Genomic DNA, 21,197 nt, shown 5'->3' on the forward strand with positions numbered 1-21,197 from the left:
GGTGACATAAAAAAAAATATCGTCTAGGAATTGTTCACTACTAACTTCTAGATGCCACTTTTGGAATACCCTTTATTTGGCGCGTCGAAATGAAATTACAAAGCTGCGTGTGTGGTGTTAGGTTAGGTTAGGTTGAGGCGTTTGTCCTGTGGGACACACTTAGGCTCATAGCCCATTATGATTCCGCGTGGGGAGCTTCCCTATTTCTCCTAAACCCAGTGTGTGCTTTTCAAAAATTTTAGAATACCTCCTATTTCTGCAGAACTGAGATCTTCCAATTCGTTAAAAATTGTCTGCCTAGAATAGCAAATCTCCGTCTGGATAGAGCAGGACAATGGCACAGAAGGTGTAAGATTGTCTCTTCCACTTCCTAATCAAGACAACTTCTACAGCATTAAATAAATTCTATTTTTATTTCAAAAGAACATGGATACCTACGATATTGTACAAATGCTCGAGATTTAATTTTAATTAATCTGCTGTAGGTATATATCCGACTGATGATCTGGGTTATGTTGCTTTGAGATCATCGGTCGACTGTGACTTACTGGCGTAGATCTGACTTAAGTAAACTCCCAAAAGCGTAATAAAGTCTAGTGAGGTAAAATCACATGATCTTGGTTGTCAATTCACGCAACCCCTTGCGAGGTGACGAAAAATAACTCGGAATATACCCTCAAATTGTTCATAACAAAGTTTTAGCATTTTCACCTGCTGGTCAATTTTGTTACTGGTCATGTGGCGATTACGAGTCAGTGGCTGAATAATTAACGACATACAGTGGTGGCTAAAACATATGCAACCAGTGCATATGGAAGAATCACATAATTTTTAAATTAATTTTGTAGAATGTTGATTGAAAGAAAAATAATTATAGTTCTGTATGTATACGTTCATTTAACGTTTTCAAAGTATTTTTTTCGAAATTTTCGAACAGAATCCATCCTTATAGAAACAAATAATTCAATTTTTATAGGTTCAGTTTTAGCGGTTGTCTACTATGGGACACACTCAGACTCATAACAATTTTTTCAAACTCATAAAATGCATGGGCAAAACAAATGCAATTCCCGAGAATAGCTTGAAGTATTATAGCGATATTTTACGGTTTATTAAATTTATAATTACAAAAGATAAACTTGGAATGGGGCTCCGGAAAAGAAGGAATGATACAAAAACGGATTTCTAATAATTAATAAATTCACTAAGGGATAAAAATCGATTTTTTTTTTGCATGTTATTGTAGTAAAACATTTCAAAAATACCGTGTTAAAATTTTAAGTCAATCCGAGCAAAACTTTTTAAGTTATAGAGCATAAAGCCGAGCCGCCTCAAACATCTGCCGAGACGCAGCAGTTGCGCGCGTAGTCCGTTACAAACTTTAAAAGCGGTTTTCTCGAACCTTTTTTTTTTAAGTGCGTAGTCATTGCCATTTGAAAACTACTCAACCGATCCTTTTGAAATTTTGCACACATATTTTACATATAAAAAACCTCCCCGCAACGTTTTTTTTCGCCATTTGTTTTTATATTAAGGTGGTTTTACACCTACAAAATGGCGGCATTTTTTCGTCAAAAATCACTTGTTACTTCAAACGACTACCAAATGGCTGAAAATGAAAATAAATCGTCAAAATAAACGTTGGGGGGAAGTTTAACTCATACTTTAACTAAATTATTCGATTTTTTTGATTTCAGATGATTCTCGCTGAGATATGCTGACTACTGCAAAATGTATTTTTGAAAAGACGTCGACTTGAACCGTTGCGCTACAATAAATTCATGGAAAAAGTGTTTTTTAGTGTTTATCCCATTAGTTTAACATAATTCTGATTTTGTGTCCAGAAGTTGCATTTGTTTGATCCATGTATTTTTTTTGGGTGTTATAAAAAATTAAAATATCTGTTTCTATAAGACTGGATTTTGTTTCATTTGAAAACATAAAATAAAAATAAACTAAAATTATCAAACTTTCAATCAACATTCTGCAAAATTGAATTAATAAAATTGTTTATTATTCTATAATAGGACGCCAATGGCCACGATGGTATTTAAAAAAGCCGACACAGCTTGCCAGCATCAATGCGTCCCTGTTAGCAAACCCTTTATATATGATACTCACATCATTGTTAGCTCTTGATCAGTGATAACCTCGCCATCACAATTCCAGCTGGATAATTCATCCGTTTCGTCATAATTAAAATCACTTTCTGCAATTGGTTGGCTGGAACCTCTAATGCTATACTCCTCTTCAAGACTGGCATTGGGAGAGCGAAAGCCGAACTCTTTGGTGCGATACGTCTCCACAAAAGGTAAATTTCTCTATAAAAATTTTTTTAATTACGGGTTATAACCTAAATTATATAAATATCGTTACTCACAATATCTCCATTGCGACCAGCCATATTTATGAGCAACCGTATGCTATTGAGCAGCGATGTTTTTCGCACCAGAACTAAGTCTAGATAGCCATCGCCAATATGACTGTACGGCGCTACACCGTTTGGGCTACGCGTACAAGCACAGGTAATATTAGCGCCACTTACCATGAAAAATTTGCCCTTTATTGTTTTCCACTGTGCACATTGCCTTCTTACGTCTGTCGTACTCTCGGAGTTATCAGTATTTACTGCAGCAACAACATCAGTTGCATCCTTTTCTTCATTATCATTAGTCACAGTCACCGCAGCTTCGGATCCTTTATAACAGTCCGTTGAGCTGACATTCTTTATCTCGTCAAAATCTATTGTTTTCTTGCTGCTTAAGAACAGCTCATTTCTTGGTGATTCTGTACCAGCAAAGCCAATTGCCAACCCCTCTTTCTTACATTTCGCACTGCCGATTACATCACTGTTATCGCCACAACTCTTCAACGAGTCATTAGAAGAAGAGGGCAGTTCATCATTGTCGAGCGCTGACGTATCTACGCCCACCAATATCGCTTTCTCCAACAACGCGCGCTTCGTTGCCAGTTCAGCTTCTGCAGCAGCGACCATATTGCAACGGTCACAATTCGCACAACAAATTGTGTCATTTCGCGCTTCCGCACTTGTCTTACTCAACGGCTGCAGCACGCGTAATTCCGCTTCATAACCATTATTGGCAATGAACGTTTTAACACCGGCAAACTCATAACGCTTCGGACCCATCCAACGATAGCGTTCGCTCTTCGCCGCCACATCACCCAAGTAACCGTACGATAATAGACTAGCACAAAAACGTAAGATGCCTTCACGGTTGCGCACGCTGCAAATATCCATGCCGCGACGTTGACCCAAAATCAAATGTATGGCTGCGGTGGGCACATCGGCAGTACCGTGCACACTGTAAGCGATGGTGTCGGTGCTACCTGCTGGTATTATAGCGATCGGCAGAGCTGGTTTGGGCACATACGCCGGTTGGCGTGGATTCAAGCCGGCATCATATATAGCACGAAAAAGAAGACCATTAATTACCTCCGCTACTGTGCCATCGCCACCAACACAGCAAATCGCGTCGAACGGAGTCAAATCGTCGCTGAGCAGGATATCACGAATTTGATTTGAGCGCTGAGTTAAAATGCATGACGCATCGATACCAGCCAGTTGAAAGATTGGCTTGCAGTAGCGCTCATAGACGTCCACACCAGTCTTACGTCCGCCATAGGGATTGATGAAGACCAGTAAGCGACGTACCCGCAGCCGTGTCGGCGCCGTATTCGCCAGCATTTTGTTGAGCAATGTGTGCCATTGGCGAACGACGTACGCGTCTTCGTTATACAACAACAGTTTGCGCACTTCCCACCGATTACAATCCGTAGCCGATTTGACAATGCGTGTGGCATACGATAGCGCCAAGTATTGTTCTGTAGGTGGCGAACTGATGACTTGTTGTTGCTGTTGTTGTCCAAATATACCATTCGCACCGAATTCAGCATTTGGCTGTGGCGCGGTAATCAGCAAAGCCGCCGATTTTGTATTGCCTTTACTCACTCTGATTAGCTCGTTTATGTGCAGTACCCTCGAGTTGCTGCCATAGTTTGCGCGACGCGACAGCTGCTCCGTTCCGCACTCGGCTTTTGAAGTAAAAATATTGAAAATGATATGTAGAATTTATTTAATTTACATACACACATACATCCACACATTCGTATACTTAAAATTGCTTGCTTGAGATGAGTACCTTTTTTGAAATCACCCTTGGCATCGCTGTCGGTGCTGAGTTTCGTTTTCAGTCGCTCCCAAACGATGTGGTCATAATTGAGCAAGACGCGATAGCTTTTCTTCTTAATTTGAAAGATGTTTAATAATATATCACAATGCTGGCTGCCGTCAAGTGTAATCGGGGCTTGTGGTGGTGCTGCGGCTTCAGCTTCTTTCTCCTTTTTGCTTGCCGCGGTAGTCTGCGTAAAATCCGTGCTGGTCTGCGTCATCTTGGCGGCTGCTGGCGTGTGACTGATTAGTTAAGCGCGACTCGACATACTGAAAGCTGTAGAGAAACACATAATCACATAAGTAGAAGTGATTGAAACAGGTTTTTACGGAAAATAAATAAATAAATGAAAAACTGTGGAGAAGCAAATTGTAAAAAAGAACCTAATGTGCGAAAACATGAAAAGAATACAAAAAAATTGAGAAAACCATTAAAGCCGCATTTTCCACGCCAGCGCTTGTATCGAGTCAAGAAAAAAAGACTAATTTGTTTTTGTTTATCAGAATTCGCCAAATGTAAGCAAAACTTGTTTCTTGGTGAGCCGATGTACACAGACTAAAATTGCTAACTCGAAACTGATTGCTAATTGTGGTTATTTTTATTGAAAAAAATTTATAACTCGTATTGTGTAACAAATTATAAATAACTTAGTAATTTTTTTTTGTATCTGAAAGGTGGTAAATATGGGCAAACATATGTATATGCACGATTCTCGTTACTAGGGTGGTTCGATGTGCCCATGAAAGTTAGAGCTGATGGGTTTACAGCTTCAAATCTAACACTTGAATTGTAAAAAAAGTATCTCTTACAAGAACACGCACACTAATTTTTTGACTAATCTCGCACATAGTTTGGTGATGATAACCATGTAAAGCAGACTTCCATGAGCATTTCCGTAAAAATGCAACAAATTTTATTTCATGCACTTATTTTTTGTGTAAAAAATTCATCAATCAAACCTAATATAGGTATGAAAAGTATTTTGTGGACTCTTCACCATCGATCGAAATCTACAAATCCACTAAATTACACAATTTTGGACGCGTCTGTATTAGCACAAGTGATATCGAATATTCTGGTCACCCAATTGAGGTCATCGAATCGCATAAAGGGTCGACCAAATTTACGGAAAATCGTTGGAAAATCCGCGAATGATGGTAATAAGCTATCCGCAAGGTGAGTGTCGCGTTTGCTTTTAATTGACAACAAAGGTTTACCAACATCAAAGGAGTGTTTTCGCGATCCAGCAGAAAGAAAGCAATCCAGAAAGAAAGCAGAAAGAGGGAATTTGGATGTGGGCGGTGGAAAATGCATTGCTTTGAAAAGGGTAAAACGATAATCGGCGTATATTAGTTATGAAAGCAAAAGCGACCCCATTCGGCGAGGAATAATTATTTCCCATCAGGAACGCGCACCGGTGGAAAAATCTACAGTCAATATAGCTAACAACGAATTGCTGAATTGCTGTCTTATCCAACATATTCTCCAGATTAGGACATTGAAATTGCGTTGTTTTCAAATATAGTGTGAAATAAAGGCTCATCGATGAAGCAAATCTCGATAAATCGTATTATTTGGAGGGTATCAAAAAATATACGCAGAATATCACTTATATGACGATAGCGAAACCAGAAAATGCTCTATTTCAAGCAGGACCGGCGGAAGAGGAAAATTCCGAGTATTGGGCTAGCGAACCATACAGCCCCCTCATATTCGGAGAACTGAAAAAAGATCTATCGTTCGTACAGGAAGAGCCAGGTATAGTCATCAGTAACTGTACACATTTTAAATATCCGGAGAGAAGCGATCGAATACTTTCATTTTCATGGAAAAAATCAACAATATCCTTTAATTTCTGGATTACAATATCATTCCTTTTCGTCGATCGCAAGAACATGTCTAAGTCATTTTTCAACCTCGATTCGTCAAAATCATCTTGATAAAACTCAATGATTGTCTGAACCTCAACAGATTTTCCAGTTGCGAAGGCTTCAAGAGAGTAGAAAAATCGAGCAGAATTCGTATCGAATCGATCTTCTAGAGAAGTGATAACTTGGTCGAATACTTCAAAATACATCTTTTGGAACATTTCTTTTGGGGTTGAAAACAGATGTCTTTGTTCTGGATTAAAGTCGTAGTGCTTTAGAAGTTTTCGTCGTCGAGGCAATTGTGGCTCATCGATGCCAAATTTTCCTGAATCCTTGATGCATTTTTCCCATATTAGTACCAAAAATCTTCTGTAGGGCAACGCGATGAGCAAGCGTTTTTTTTTTGGGAATCAGTAGAGATAACTTGAACGATGTTGCTTTTGACATTTCGCAACTAATAAAGGGTCTCTGTACTTTCTTTGTATAATGCAGATGCAATGTGTTTTTTCATAGCCGGTGCAGCATTGCTCCATTTCAAAAATCCGCACTCTACCCACGCCTGTTTGGACTTCAAAACACGAGAGTCTAGTGCATTAATCAATTTTTTTATCACATGCTTGTGTGCAAATGGAAGAAAAAGCATTGTCGTTTTTGAATTCCAACCAAGAATTTTCCTCTTTCCAACGTTTCCACGTTGGAAGCAATTCTGAAAAAAGATTCGATTGTGATTCTTGATTGAAGTCTGCTTTGTTGGCACTTTCACTCGGTGATGCCGAATTTTGATTTGATTGCGAAAATTTGGGATTATTTTCGTCTTTTTTATAATTGATGAGGTATTTGTCCATTTTATCGGATTTTCCGGTGCACGAGTAGCACTCAATTTCAAAGTATTTTACCGGCAATGCAGTTCGTGTTGACCATGAATACGTATATGAAACAGAGAGGTTTGAGAGTTTACGCTTGTTCAACTCAACGAAGGTGACATGGAGGGACATTTGAAATGTATAATTTTGAGAAAATGTTATAGTTTGTTTTGGTTTTCATTAATTTTATTGTTATTCAGATAAAAATTCATCTTTGTTTCAAGATTCCGAGTATTGGATCCAATACTAGGTGAATTTCGAGTATTGGACACCCTATACCAACAACATATCTTTCGCCGGCCCTGATTTCAAGAGTACTTACTTTGGAGCACATCTGACATAACAATTGGTGCAGCTCGTACTAAAGCTGTCGATTTTATTCGCACAAAATTTTCGAGCATGAGCTCGAGTATATATCGAGCTTTTTCGAGTAATTCGAGCAATACTTCTGATTATTTCGACTTTCTTCTCAGCACCCTTTTAAGTTTTACAAAAAATTTGTATGCAGTGCTAATGTCGTGGAAAACTAAAGAAATTCTGATAAATAAAACGGACAATTTTGAACAAACTTTCGATCAGTTAGTTGAGCTTTCGAGCTACGTGCCTGGGTATCTGGAGCGCAAATTGAAACCAATAGAAAGTTACAAATACTGGAGGTATAACCTCTGTAGATACACGTGGAAGAATGGGTAAACAATTTTAACTTGCTTGGTAAAAATCTACCTTGCGTTAGAAACATTTATATATTTATATATTTATATGTACATATGTACAAGTATAAGTAGTTCTATATGATTGGCAAGTAGAAATATATTCGGCGATTTGTGATTGCCGAGGTCGACTCACATAAAACAATTCATTGGCTTTATACTGGAGCTCGTTGAAAAGACTACATTGGTTTAGCTGCTGAAGAGAGTGAAACGAATTCCTTTACTGGAATAAATGTGGCTATATTAAATTTTGTACCCGTAAACATTGCTAACGGAAACCCTGTAGCCCTCTTACCCCTTCAAGGGAACAAAGGGCCAGTGAAATGGTTCACAGGAATTTAGAGGTTGGATATATACTTTCGTACCACGATGGAGAGCATAATAAGGTGGCGCCGATCATAGTACCGCTGCTTTACTCTCAGCGAATTTGAGAGAGTCGCTGTGTGTGACGTCGCACTTGTGCAATTTATTCATGTGTTGTTTGTGTAATTTCCTCTTCTTCTTGCATTCCTGTTAGCGATTAAATTCCTCGAGCCAATTTAATTCTTAGTCTTGGCAATAGCAAGGGTGTGAATCGGCGGCCGGCCGCACATTATTTCATGTGTCTATTGCAGGTGGATTCATCTCAGCAGCTTAGCTTCCCCTAAACTCCCTTGATTTCTCTGGTAGGACGAAATGCTAATCTATTCCCATTTTTGCCACTTAGGGGCAACACAGGTATACTACAACAGGTATACTCACAACATTGTTATGGTATCAAATTAGTCAGTGAGTTTAGTGTTGTTGAACGAGCCAAAAGAAGTGCAATATAATACAACTATATTACTTAATTGAAAACACCGCACTGATTCTAAAACAACAAAAACAGAGATAAACTTGTTAAAAGCTAAACGACAATTATTGAGCTTCCATAGTATTATAAATGTATGTATATTAGCCAACGACAAAAGATTTAGTTTCCAGTTAAAATGTAATTGCTCAAATATATTTTTGTAGCATTTTTTTGCCGACTGCCACAGCAGAGTGTGCTTGGCACAGAGCGTGGCACATCGGCTGCAGATTATGGGTTCGATTTCAAATTTACGAAATATAAAAATCAAAAATTTTAGTTTATTTTAATATTCACGATTGAATTATCACGATGCATGCGGCATGAAAATTTTAGTCCGTCTAACTGTATGTATGTATATATTATGTTCTTTATATTAAAAATATAATTAGACAAGTAGATACATATATGTAAAGGGTGTTTTTTTAGAGGTTAGGTTTTCAAGATAAAATAAAACGTATATAATTTAATGTTATGGCCAAGAATTTAGCTTTATTAATATATAAAGATAAGGGTTTGCCATTATGTTTTAAAAATGATTTCGGGCAAGTGGCCGCCGCGGCTGGCTCGAATAAATTCCAGCCGAGAGGCCCAATTTTCGACCACTTTTTGCAGCAATTGGGGCCGTATGTCAGCAATATCGCGCCGAATATTCTCTTCCAAGACGTCAATCGTCTCGGGCTTATCTGCGTAGACAAGCGACTTCACATAGCCCCACAAGAAATAGTCCAGCGGTGTTATATCGCACGATCTTGGAGGCCACGCCACAGGTCCACGGCGCGAGATAATGCGCTCACCAAAAGTTTCCTTCAATAAATCGATTGTTGCGTTGGCTGTATGGCATGTAGCGCCGTCTTGTTGGAACCAAAGGTCGTTACCACATCAACATCGTACAATTCAGGCACGAAAAAGTCTTTAATCATGGCTCTATAGCGCTCTCCATTGACTGTAACATTATGGCCGGCTTCATTTTTAAAGAAATATGGACCAATGATTCCCTCTGCCCATAGAGCACACCAAACAGTGACTTTTTGAGGATGTAACGGCGTCTCAGCAATGGCTTGTGGATTATGTTCACTCCAAATGCGACAATTTTGCTTATTGACATACCCATGCAACCAAAAGTGAGCTTCATCGCTGAGCAAAATTTTCTTGTGAAAATCGGGATCGATGGCCATCTCGTTTTGGGCCCATTCACCGAACGTGCGACGCGCTTGATGGTCGTTCAGCTTCAATTCTTGCAAATGGCAAACCAAACTGAGCATAAATCAAGTGACAGCTGTCAAAAAGACCATCTACGAAAAAAGTAGTGCCAACTTGAAAACCTAACCTCTAAAAAAACACCCTTTACAAACTTATAACTAGTAGAACGTACGACTATAACATTGATTTTAATTTCAAATAAGTATATGATAACACATTTTCTGCATTTTTAATTCAAAGGATTCTGGTTCAAGTGTATTATTGCAAAATGCAAACGATAGCTAAAGCTTCAGTACGCACAAAATATTATTATTTAAACTCAAAAGTGTAGTTATGAAAATTCATTTAAAATCATTTCCCTATACTTGAGGTAGCAGGATAAATATTTACACAAAGCTCTATACTCACAGCCATTTAAGATATTTATAATATTGGATAGATCTAACGTATTTTCACCAAAATGCTCTAAACGAAAATGTTTATAAATTGGGATGTTTTCGGGGTGACCCAAGTTACAAACTGTGCAGGCCGTAGAAAGTATATTATTAAAAGGTATCGCATTTAGATTAAAAAGACTTCCTCTTGCACGAAAAATTAACCTAATAGCGTAGGCAGAAAAATCATTACTCTAAGTGCTAAGTTAGCATACCAATCGTGTGATTCTGATTTAACAGCAGAGTCCAGAAAAGTGGAACGTCTTTTATTCTTAAGATTGTCTAAAAACGAAGGTATGACCGCAGACAAAAACTCAGAAGTAAAAGCAGTAAGAGGCTCCATATTTAACATTAGCGAAATGACCTTCAACTTTTTACCCAGTGAGCGCCGAGGCGTACAGTCTCCTCAGCAAGGATGCGGGGAAGCCTGTGACTTGGCATAATAAAACACCGCGAGACAAAGTACATATGTGCTCGGAGTTTATGTAGATATTGCGGAACAAAATCTGTTTCGATGTGAATCATATAATTCGGAGTATTTGGCGGCAAAAAAGTTATTTTTTATTCGTCGTCACCCCAAACTTGCGCCCCATAAAACATGATTGACCTTGAGCACGCGTCATAGATTTTCAGTTTATTTGAAATGCAGATACGAGGATTATTGATATATTTAAGCCATGTTGTATTGATAACGGTTTTAGAATCAGCAAGCTTCAGATTTAATTGTTTCGCATAAGAAAGTTTGTATGCAATTAGCCCGCCCAGATGTTTATATTCGTTCACAATCCGTCTAACATAACTGTGGATGTAATCAAAACCAATATCACCGGTTGGGAAAAGCCGGCCCAAAAATGCTAATCTAGATTTATACCACATATAGCACATTCTTTTTTATTATTATTTTTATTTTGCCTTTTATTGAATGAACAAAGCGTCAATTAACACGTGATCTTGTAATTGTACGCAAATAATGAGAATTTTTTATTTTTATTGTTTATTTGCATGCAAGCGAGCTGAGCTTTTAGCTGCTTCTGAGTAACTATGCACTTTGCAAAGAAATGCATGTATTTGCAAAAATAAAACGAAGATTATTAAAAATAAAGTGCGCAGTTTTAACAGAAATTCATGAGGAAATAGCGTCAATCTATATACATATGTACATATGTATAGTGGGAAGTAAATATTCAGTAGGTATGCTATACATATAGCATATATAGGGTGAGCCATGTAAAATTTGCTTTTTGAATCGGCTATAAAAAAAAAACTAATCAATATTTTTTCAAACTTCTTTTTTTATTTTGTAGATTAAACATTGTCATTTATGAATGAAAAATAATATCGGTCAAATGACTGCCACGACTGGCTTTACAGTAGGCCATTCGATCAACCCAATTTTTAAGAACATTTTCGATTGTTTGGGCTCCAATTTCATGAATGGCAACTTCGATTTGGTGTTTTAAAGCATCAATCGTCTCTGGATGGTTCGCATAGCATGTGTCCTTAACGGCTCCCCACAAAAAATAGTCCAACGGGCTTAAATCACAGCTCCGAGGCGGCCAATTGATATCGGAATTTCGGCTGATTATTCGGTTTTCAAAAACGGTAGCCAAAAGTTCGAGTGTAACTTTGGCAGTGCGACAAGTTGCACTGTCCTGTTGAAATGAAATGTCGTCCATGTCATCCTCTTCAATATTTGGAAACAAAAACTCGTTGAGCATGTCACGGTAACGCTCGCCATTTACTGTAACCGCGGCTCCTCGCTCATTTTCGAAAAAAAATGGCCCGATGATGCCGCCAGACCAAAAACAGCACCAAAAAGTGACTCGTTGTGGATGCATTTGTTTCTCTACAGCAACGTGTGGATTTTCTGAGCCCCAAATCTGACAATTTTGCTTATTGACGTAACCACCGATGTGAAAATCAGAAAAGAAAAAGAAGACTCACTACTTTGGAAATAGGTTTTCACTATTTCCCACTTTTGTTCAAGCGTATAGCGTCCCATTTCGTAAATGTCAAACCTTTAAGTAAATTATGAACACATTTGACATGTCATTTGTGTTACCATTCTCAAAAAAATAGGTGGTTCACAAAGCAAACGCTATATGGCCCACCCTGTATATTCATTTTTCTTTTTTTTCCTTTTTTTGTAAAACAATTTGACTTCGAGTTAATATAAGTAATTTTCAAGAAGTACAACAGAAATTTTGTTAATTGAATATTAAGAAGATAAGTAAACAACATTTGACACTTCTCTTAAATCATTTCTACACCAGTCACAGGGATTAATACACTAGTGTATTTTTAATAATCCAGGATAGTACGGCTCCATTAACCTTCATTTAGTCAATCCATTGAATCAAAAATGATAAAACCTGGTTATGAATGCCGACTGGCAGCAGGGGGACTTTCCTTGTTGTTGTTATAGCAACATATAGGTATCTACATTCCTCATACATGTACGAGTAATGCTGATAAAGTGACAGTCCTTGGCCGGATATGAATACGGGCCGTTTTGGTAACGTGGAATCGACTGCTGTGGTAACTGATAATCCCTTAGTGGTAGTTGCATCTATTACTTGTCGACACTCCCAATAGGGGTGATCATATTTACTGGACGTTCCAAAAGCAGTGAGCAAATTTAGAAATTGAATTGGTGTATGAATTCGGAAGTTAAATGAAAGTGTTTTTTCATAACAGTTATAAATAATTTGTAGTTGCCCTCTGTATCTATATCTATACATACGAGTATATGTAATATGATACACGAAGGTGTTGTATTTTTTGACCCGTTTCAAAAATTGCCGCTTTTGAAAAATTACAAATCGAACTAAATGAGACAAAATAGACGCAGGAGTGGATTGGTTATAACTAAGCGGCAACGAGGAACTGCAGCCTGTACGCGGTTTGAGATCATTGAACCCTTGTTTTCAGTGAAGGTTTAGAAACTGGACCTGTATTTTCACTGAACATGCAGTGATGCTTATAAGTTGTGGAATTGGTGATTCGAGTTCCTGAATGTAATCGGAATACACTATGTATTCATCGGATGGCGACGCAGGATGAAGGGTTTATATCTGGATCTTAGATCTGGATTGGCGCGTACACCCTTTTTGGGTGTTTGGCTGAGTTCTTTCTCCTATTTGTTGTGTGCGTCTTGATATTGTTCCACAAATGGAGGGATCTACAGTTTCAAGCCGACTCCGAACGGCAGATATTTTTATGAGGAGCTTTTTTCATGGCAGAAATACACTCGGAGGTTTGCCATTCCCTGTCGAGGGGCGACCGCTTTAGAAAAATGTTGTTCTTAATTCTGGTGTTTCACCGAGATACGAACCAACTTTCTCTCTGTGAATTCCGAATGGTAATCACGCACCAACCCATTCGGCTACGGCGGCCGTAAATATGTATATATGATAATGTATCTTCCTCTGATGGCTGAAATGTCCTTGTCCTCTAGTCCTCTATTTTGAAGTGATACTAAATTTAAATTTTACAACGAAAGAAACCTCGCCGAACAGCGTTTAACATACATAGTTACCGCTTTAACTGTTCGGCGGGGAAATGCCTAGGTTAACGGCCTTGGCGTTGCAGTGACTGGGAACAGTTGTTTGCAACAGTCGGAATAGTAGGCGCGCTATTAACACTAGGGTGGCTTGTCGTGATGAAGATGAAACGGCCGACGGTTTTTTGTGCGACTGGACCGCCTTTGTGAACATCTGAACTTTCGAATACCCAATATGTAAATTAATAAAATTACGCAGACGGAGCTATGAGAGAGTGCTGAGAGCAAAGTGCAAAATTAGACAAACTTTTTAAGTAAAAAGATTTACTTTTAAATCGGTTAGATGTACGAGTATATCAAAGAATATTTAAAGGGACCAGAAAAATGGACGATAAGTATTATATATAATAAGGTTTTTGTTTTCTACGCGTATTTTTGTAGCGGGTAAGAACCTAATAAAATTTGTTATTGTAGTTTTCCAGAAATAAGTTTATAGGGTAGGATCCGGAGGGAAATAGCTTATAAGATCGTTTTAAAACTGCGGACGATAATGCGAATAGGTTGAACGCTTCCAAATGTCGGCTTGTGTGGATGACGACTTGTCGAAAAAGTTCATTTAACTTTAAAAGAAGGTCCAAAAACCCCCTAGGGGTAACTATTCTCTTGAGTTATTGAATCTTGAAATTTAACCTATTCATTTCTTACGAGTTGCAATTAAAGAGGAAAATAATCGATGAGCCATATTTCAACGGTAAATTGTTACTAAAACTTTTCTTAAATGACAGTTAAGTGGAAAATATTTCTTTTTTGTAAAACTATTTTACATTCATAAAAATTAAAGAACTTTATTCAAATATTCGTATACCAAAAAATCAAATATTTACAACTGCCATTTTTCAGATGTCCACATTTCTGTGTTCGCTAGTGTTCATCGGTGCATATGTGTAATCGTTGACAATAACACTGTGTAGGCGGAGAAATCGAAACTATCACTGCAGCTCGCATAAGTACATATACTTATATATTTCCAAAGGTATCGACACAAATTGTTACAAATCGACAACAAAACGCACGCAAAAGCCGGCAAAACGCAAAACGGAATGATGGCAGCGGTTTTCACGATATAAACAGTACTTCGAAACTTGTACATGTGGGCTCGCTTAATTTCACTCCCTAATATGTTAATAAAGGTAGAAAAGATATAAAAAGAAGAAATAATCGTTAAAACGCATTAAAAAGCATTTTTATTTCATATAAAATCGTACAAAGTCTAAAGTTCCGCATCGAGTGGCAAACGTGAGGGTAAAACAAAAAAAATACTTATTTTATACTAGCTGTGTTACACATACATACAAACACACAAACACATACATAAAGTACAAAAGTTTTAAAAAAGTAATCATTAATGTCAAGTTCAAGTACAAAGTGGTTCACCTTCGAATGTGGTAGTGATGCATTGTATGTACAACAACACTTCCACATCTACGAATGCACTCAGGTATGCACTGCCATATCTGCGAGTAAGATAACAGTATCTAGTGAATCTTTATTTTTCTCTTGGATATAGAAGCATATACTTATGTATGCATGCATATGTGCATATAAATAAGATTGACGGGTTGTCTGTGATTTTTAATTTTACATTTGTTACAATTCAACGATGTTAACTCGTTTGCGTCGTCATAAACTGGCGATATGTATGCAAAAAGCTGCAAAGAACTGAACACAAGCAATTAAGAAACCTGCTGATCTTGAAATGTTCCCCCTAGCCAGTAACACCTATGTACGTTCCATTGTTCTTTGTTCGTTTTTAATTCGCTGAAACTGGCTAGAATGACATTTGCTTCGTTTACGTGCATATACATACATATATGTATACTCGTACGTACATATACTTATGTATGTAGATGTTTTAGTTACGACCCCATTAGTGATAGAGGCCAAGCAGAGGTGATAATAAAAGTAAGTAAATGCCCACGCTTGGTTGGTTAGTAAAGACAACCTTACTCATAACACTGGAAGTTTTACGGTCACACTATGCGAAATAGCTTATGGGACACTGAAAAAATGTTTTTTGAAGTGAAAACTTCTTTAGAATCGTTGGGAGTGATTTGAGGAAAAGTGAAACGAAAAAAGCGACCAACTTGGCTACGAAGCGTTATATTATATGTTGATATGAAAGTAGCGACGAAATAAATAAAAATAACTTTTATTTTTTCTTGTGATTCGAACCAAGGATTTTGGATCGGAAGCTCACATTGCTAGTCGCTCGGCTACCGCGCCATACTGTCGTCGATGGCCTAAAAGTTATTTAGTTACGAAGCGTTATATTATATGTTGATATAAATAATTTTTGTGAGCGTGTAATTCTCAAAAGTTTTATTAGGTTTATTATTTAAAATGTATTGACTAGGTAGTGTGGTTATCAGCTTAACATCTGAAAGATCCTCCATCGGAGGACAACAAATGTTAAACTAATTTTTGGAAATGCGCGGAGTTTTTTAGGGGCTTGCTCTCCACCTCTGCCACGGGTTGGCCCGGTATTGCAGTACCGCCGGGATTTCAGCTTTGAATAAATACAAGAAAAAATATACTAATACATTTAGCTTTGGTGGGAAGAGACATAAATTTTTATATGAATACAAGTAGACGAAAATGGAAAAAATTTGTAATTCTGTTTCTTCGGTCCGTTTGGGTATTTTTTTTTGACAACATCGAAACCAAAGCATTTGTATCATATTTTAGCTATCATAAGCCACTCGTATCATTTGTTGAAATTGAAAACATTGAGGATGAATAATGATAAAATGAAGAAAATAAAATATGAACTTTATAGCAATATTATAATGAACCTATAATTATCCCGCTCCTAATGCTGCTTTCGTCTTATTCTCTCTCAGTTTGTTTTACGGAAGGTTTCACTTCTATCAAGTCTAACCGTTAGACTGGTATTTTTTTTTATAATAAAATAAATCAAAACTTAAATCTTTTTATCTTTCGCCATAAGGAAAGAAAACAAACTTAAGAATAAAGGATTTTAAAGGAATTTTTTCAACCTTTTAATGTAATAAAAATTAAATAATTTGAAAAAGTGTAAAAGGAAATAGATATTTGCACAAAACCAATATTAAACCCAAGAAATAACAATAATCTAAAGAAAACAGCATAAAATAATATTTACTAGCTCAGTCGTCATTGCATCGAGTTTATGAGTAAATGACGGACACCAAGGACGATTTTTGCCCATTCCTATTAAATAGTCCTTTTAAGGTGCAATAGGCTAATAAACTTGCGCCCGTCTTGATAAACTTGCTTGCAACTATTTTAGAAGAAAAATTATGAAGTTGTTTTGTCCCATACAGCTATTTCATTAGTAGATATACATAGAATCTTTAAATTAAAGTAAACAGGGCACAGCTTTCTGCAAAAAGGTAAATCTAGAATACGATAAAATGTTCCGTCTTGGATACAAAAAATCCTAACTCTTTGAAATTTTCATACAACCAATATAAATGTTCAAGGTGTTGTTAATAAAATGTATGCTGTGTTTGAAACTAGACTACTCCATAAAATCAACCGTCTAAATTACAATAGTATCCATCTTTTTCAATAAGTTTATATGGTAACTGTCCAGGTCAGTACCCAAGTATTTACTATGCCAGGTCCCATTTATTTGATATTTCTAACGCCGAGGAGGTATACACTTCCGCGGCCGCAGTTACTAAGCTAAAATGGCCATAAATCTTCCAGATCACAGATCACTCTAAGAACAATCAAACACGGAATTTATAAAATTCAATGTTTGTTTGTCGAGAGAACATTTTACTTCCATATTTCCAACGCGGTCCAAGGCAGCATTTATTAGCTGGAGTACGAAATGGGTCACTTTATCCTTGAACAACGTTTCGAAGTATTGAAAAGTGGCCGCCAAAAGTCACATCTGCGCTATCTAAACTGTACATTAATTGAAAGGAAATTTCGGATGAGGTACAGAAGGGGGAATGTTTACTATTCTACCCACTGGTTGGTGCGGTGGGTGGAAGGATAGTAGGCATGGCATCTAATAACGTCAAGTGTGTTACAATTTTTTGGTTGGGGTTACGCATTTGGACACAATAACCCGAAATCAATGAAATTCAACCTTATAGTAGAAGATCCGGCCATAGAATGATCTTCCCCCATCACGTTCCGGGTTGAAACATATTTTTTTATAACATTTAATATGTCACAAAATATATTTCGCAAAGGTTGCCTAGAAATTCCTGTGCAAAGTATAATTAATTAATAATTAAAAAATTAATATTTTTTAAACTGTGCACTTATTCCGTTACGTATTAAAATGTATACTAATCGTAAGTATGTAACTTGTGCAACATGCAGCCACTGGGTTGCCTTATTTTTTCTTGTGCATTTATAAGGTAGCCAGGTGTATACAGGTAAGTCGCAGTAGTAAGTTGCAACTATCGAGTTACGGAACGAAACTAAAGTTAATTTTATTGCAAATATTATGGTATAGGGTTGACTGCGGAAAACTTGTGCAAAGTTCCGGTTGTCGATTTTTAAAAATCTAAATTTTCGTGTGACTGAGTATGTGCGACAGAAAGGTCCGAGAAAAATATCTAATGCGATAAAAAAGGACGCAGCATCACAGCTGTGTTCAGCGCGTGTTTCGAATTAGAACGAGTGCGCATGCCCTTTGAGAAAGATAGCGACAGGCTATAGTATATGCATTATTTCAGAGCAACTGACAATTTTTTTTTCAATTAATTGATGAATAATTAAATGAAATTCACTGCGTGATAAATGAGTAAATAATTAAGTAAATAAATAAAAAGATGATTTGTATATATATATTTATATATGTATTATTGTATAAAATTAATACATATATCTATATAATAATTTTTATAAACAAATAAATAATATTAAGTATACTTATCTTGAGATTTTCATGTTATATTAGGAGACTATATTAAATTAATAATAATGTCTAATGAAATTAATAATCATCTTATATCAGGAGACGGAATTAAATTAAACAAACTAGAAAATCGCAATTTAAAAAAAAAAAAAATTCAATGACACTATGAAACAGTCAACCCGATATCATAATATTTGCAATAAAATTAACTTTAATTTGATATAAGTTTCATTCCGTAACTCGATAGTTGCAAATTACTACTGCGACATACCTGTATACACTTGGCTACATTATACCTGCACAAGAAAAAATAAGGCAACCCAGTGGCTGCATGTTGCACAAGTTTCATACTTACGATTAGTATACATTTTAATACGTAACGGAATAAGTGCACAGATTTAAAAAAAAAATATTTTTTTAATTAATTATTAATTAATTATACTTTGCACAGGAATTTCTAGGCAACCTTTGCGAAATATATTTTATGACATATTAAATGGTATAAAAAATATGTTTCAACCCGTAACGTGATGGGTGAAAATCATTCTATGGCCGGATCTTAGACTATTACCCGAAAAAATCATTCTTTTTAGTAGTCATTTAATTTATTTTATATTTAAGCTTATTTAAAACCATTCTTTTTTTTAATTTCAAGCAAAATAACAAAAAATAATGATCTCGTACGGAGCACGATCAGTCGGAAGAGCCACTCACCTTGTTCGCCTTATAAAGAACAGTTCAACAATACCGATCGGTAAAAACAACACCCGTCTACTAAAATAAAATAAGCAAATAAATATGCGATGCGAAAGGCAATCAAACAAACTTTTAACAATAGTGATACCGAGCAGTAGATGTGAATACATATATGTTATGTACGAGCAAATGTACCCTCTAGGAAAATCTCGATAAAAAAGGACACACCTTAAAATAAAACATGTAACAATTTAGCGGCTTTGTGAGATATAACGCATGAATATATTTGCCAAATAAAGCCAGATTCAATTTAGTTTTCACACTGTTGTTGTTTTATTTAAGTTTATTTTCTTATTGTTCTATAATTTGAGTACAGAAGCCTTGCCATTTGTCAAAATGAATGTCAAACATTGTTGTTAACTTAAAAATCAAACCGCGCAATTTCACCTCAAGCGCAAGAATACGGAACTTGTGGGTTCCCTGCAGGGCATACATAAGTACAAGTGTGAATAAATACATACAAAGCTCAGACAAACTGGTTGTGTGTAGCGCGGTGTGAAGTTACTGTAGGTGCAGGTGCGGTGCGGACACAACCGAGAACAAAACGGTGTCTGTTGTGGGCATTTGCATTGATGCAGCCAAATGAGGTGAATAATACAAGTCCATAAATCAATATGGAAGTGGAATCGTAGAAGCTACAATATTTACATACAAACTAACTAATTCTCTATACAAATGTGTATTGTACAAACATATGTATGTGTGTATGTATGTATGTACATATGTATATGCGACCCAATTTTTTTGGGAGAGCATTTTTTGACGTGTGTGGCCTTTCTATGGAGTTCATTTTTGTATGCTTTCTGTGCTTACCTATAATAAATGAAGTGCAAACATTCAGCGGCTGCTGCTACTTGCTCCTATCACCCATAATCATCAACACATTTTCACTGAATTTTGTTTGTTGTTTCGTTAGATAGCAATTGTTTATAAAATTTATGGTTTATCGCCAAGTAATTTTATTATATTTTCTAAGCACACACACCCTCAAAATAGTCTAATTCGGATTACTGAGTTTACCTTTAGAACTCCGTGATAAAAATGATAAATTTGTTACTTAAAAAGCGTCGCTTTTTAGTACAATTTGCTGCTTAAGTATATTATATCGGCACTTAACCAAACTCACTTAAATTTTGAGTACTTCAGCGAAATATAGAACTACAAGTACTGTTCGCATTTACATATTCATATCTAAATAATACCGAAAAGATTTTACTTTCACTTCAGCTAAATATAATTTGTATGCACAGTATCATGGCCTTCCTGTTGAATGACGCAGCAGCATGAATAATGGCTACATCCTACGAGGCGACAATTGGATATTCCCAGAGAAAGATTTCGTGGAAGATGTATGCATAACTGGATTTTCATCAATAGTAACTATTTTTCGTTAAAGTTACAATTTTAGGAAACAAAATCGAAAGTGAACTTATTTTTGCGATTTTTAAATGTCCACGACGATTTTCGCAAAAAAAGCAAACAAACCAACTTCTTCAATATAATTAAGCCCGTAGCATCTGAAATAAAGGGTTTTCCAATAACAGGTGTTACAGGTGAATGGATTGCGCTATCGAGAGATGATTAACGATTTTTTATGGCCGGAATTGGCTGGTATTGATCTGGACAACGTTTATTTTCAACAAGACGGCGCTACGTGCCACACAAGCAACGAAACCATTATATTTTACGGAAAAAGTTCCTGGACCGCATTCTCTATCGCAGAGGTGATCACAATTGGCCATCGAGATCTTGTGATTTACCACCTTGTGACTTTTTTCTTTGGGGCCACGTGAAAGAGAAGGTCTACGCCAACAGCCCAGAGTCGATTCAAGACCTCAAAGATGGAATTCGTGAGGATATCGAGGGCATAAGACAGCCACTTTGCAATTCGGTCATGGAAAATTTCATGAAAAGGATATTG

General features: G+C 36.6%; 1 protein-coding gene and 1 pseudogene across 3 annotated transcripts in view; one reads left to right on the forward strand and one right to left on the reverse strand.

Moving 5' to 3' along the window:
- The window catches only part of LOC129244766 (ceramide kinase), a 37,684-nt gene that overhangs the window by 1,720 nt on the left and 14,767 nt on the right, over positions 1-21,197 (reverse strand). The window contains exons 1-4 of one of the 3 annotated variants that reach the window (XM_054882603.1): positions 19,235-19,317; positions 4,161-4,466; positions 2,381-4,053; positions 2,122-2,321 (exon numbers count right to left, since the gene is read on the reverse strand). In XM_054882603.1, coding sequence (XP_054738578.1) covers positions 2,122-2,321; positions 2,381-4,053; positions 4,161-4,410 — 2,123 coding nt within the window. In that variant the 5' untranslated portion in view covers positions 4,411-4,466; positions 19,235-19,317. Of the gene's footprint in view, positions 1-2,121; positions 2,322-2,380; positions 4,054-4,160; positions 4,467-4,618; positions 4,711-19,234; positions 19,318-21,197 lie in introns of those variants that run through there. The other 2 variants (XM_054882611.1, XM_054882594.1) reach the window with 2 other exon arrangements.
- LOC129236589 (U2 spliceosomal RNA) lies at positions 15,990-16,175 on the forward strand (annotated as a pseudogene).

This window comes from Anastrepha obliqua, chromosome 1 (assembly GCF_027943255.1).
Source record: "Anastrepha obliqua isolate idAnaObli1 chromosome 1, idAnaObli1_1.0, whole genome shotgun sequence".
NCBI classification, from domain to species: domain Eukaryota; kingdom Metazoa; phylum Arthropoda; class Insecta; order Diptera; family Tephritidae; genus Anastrepha; species Anastrepha obliqua.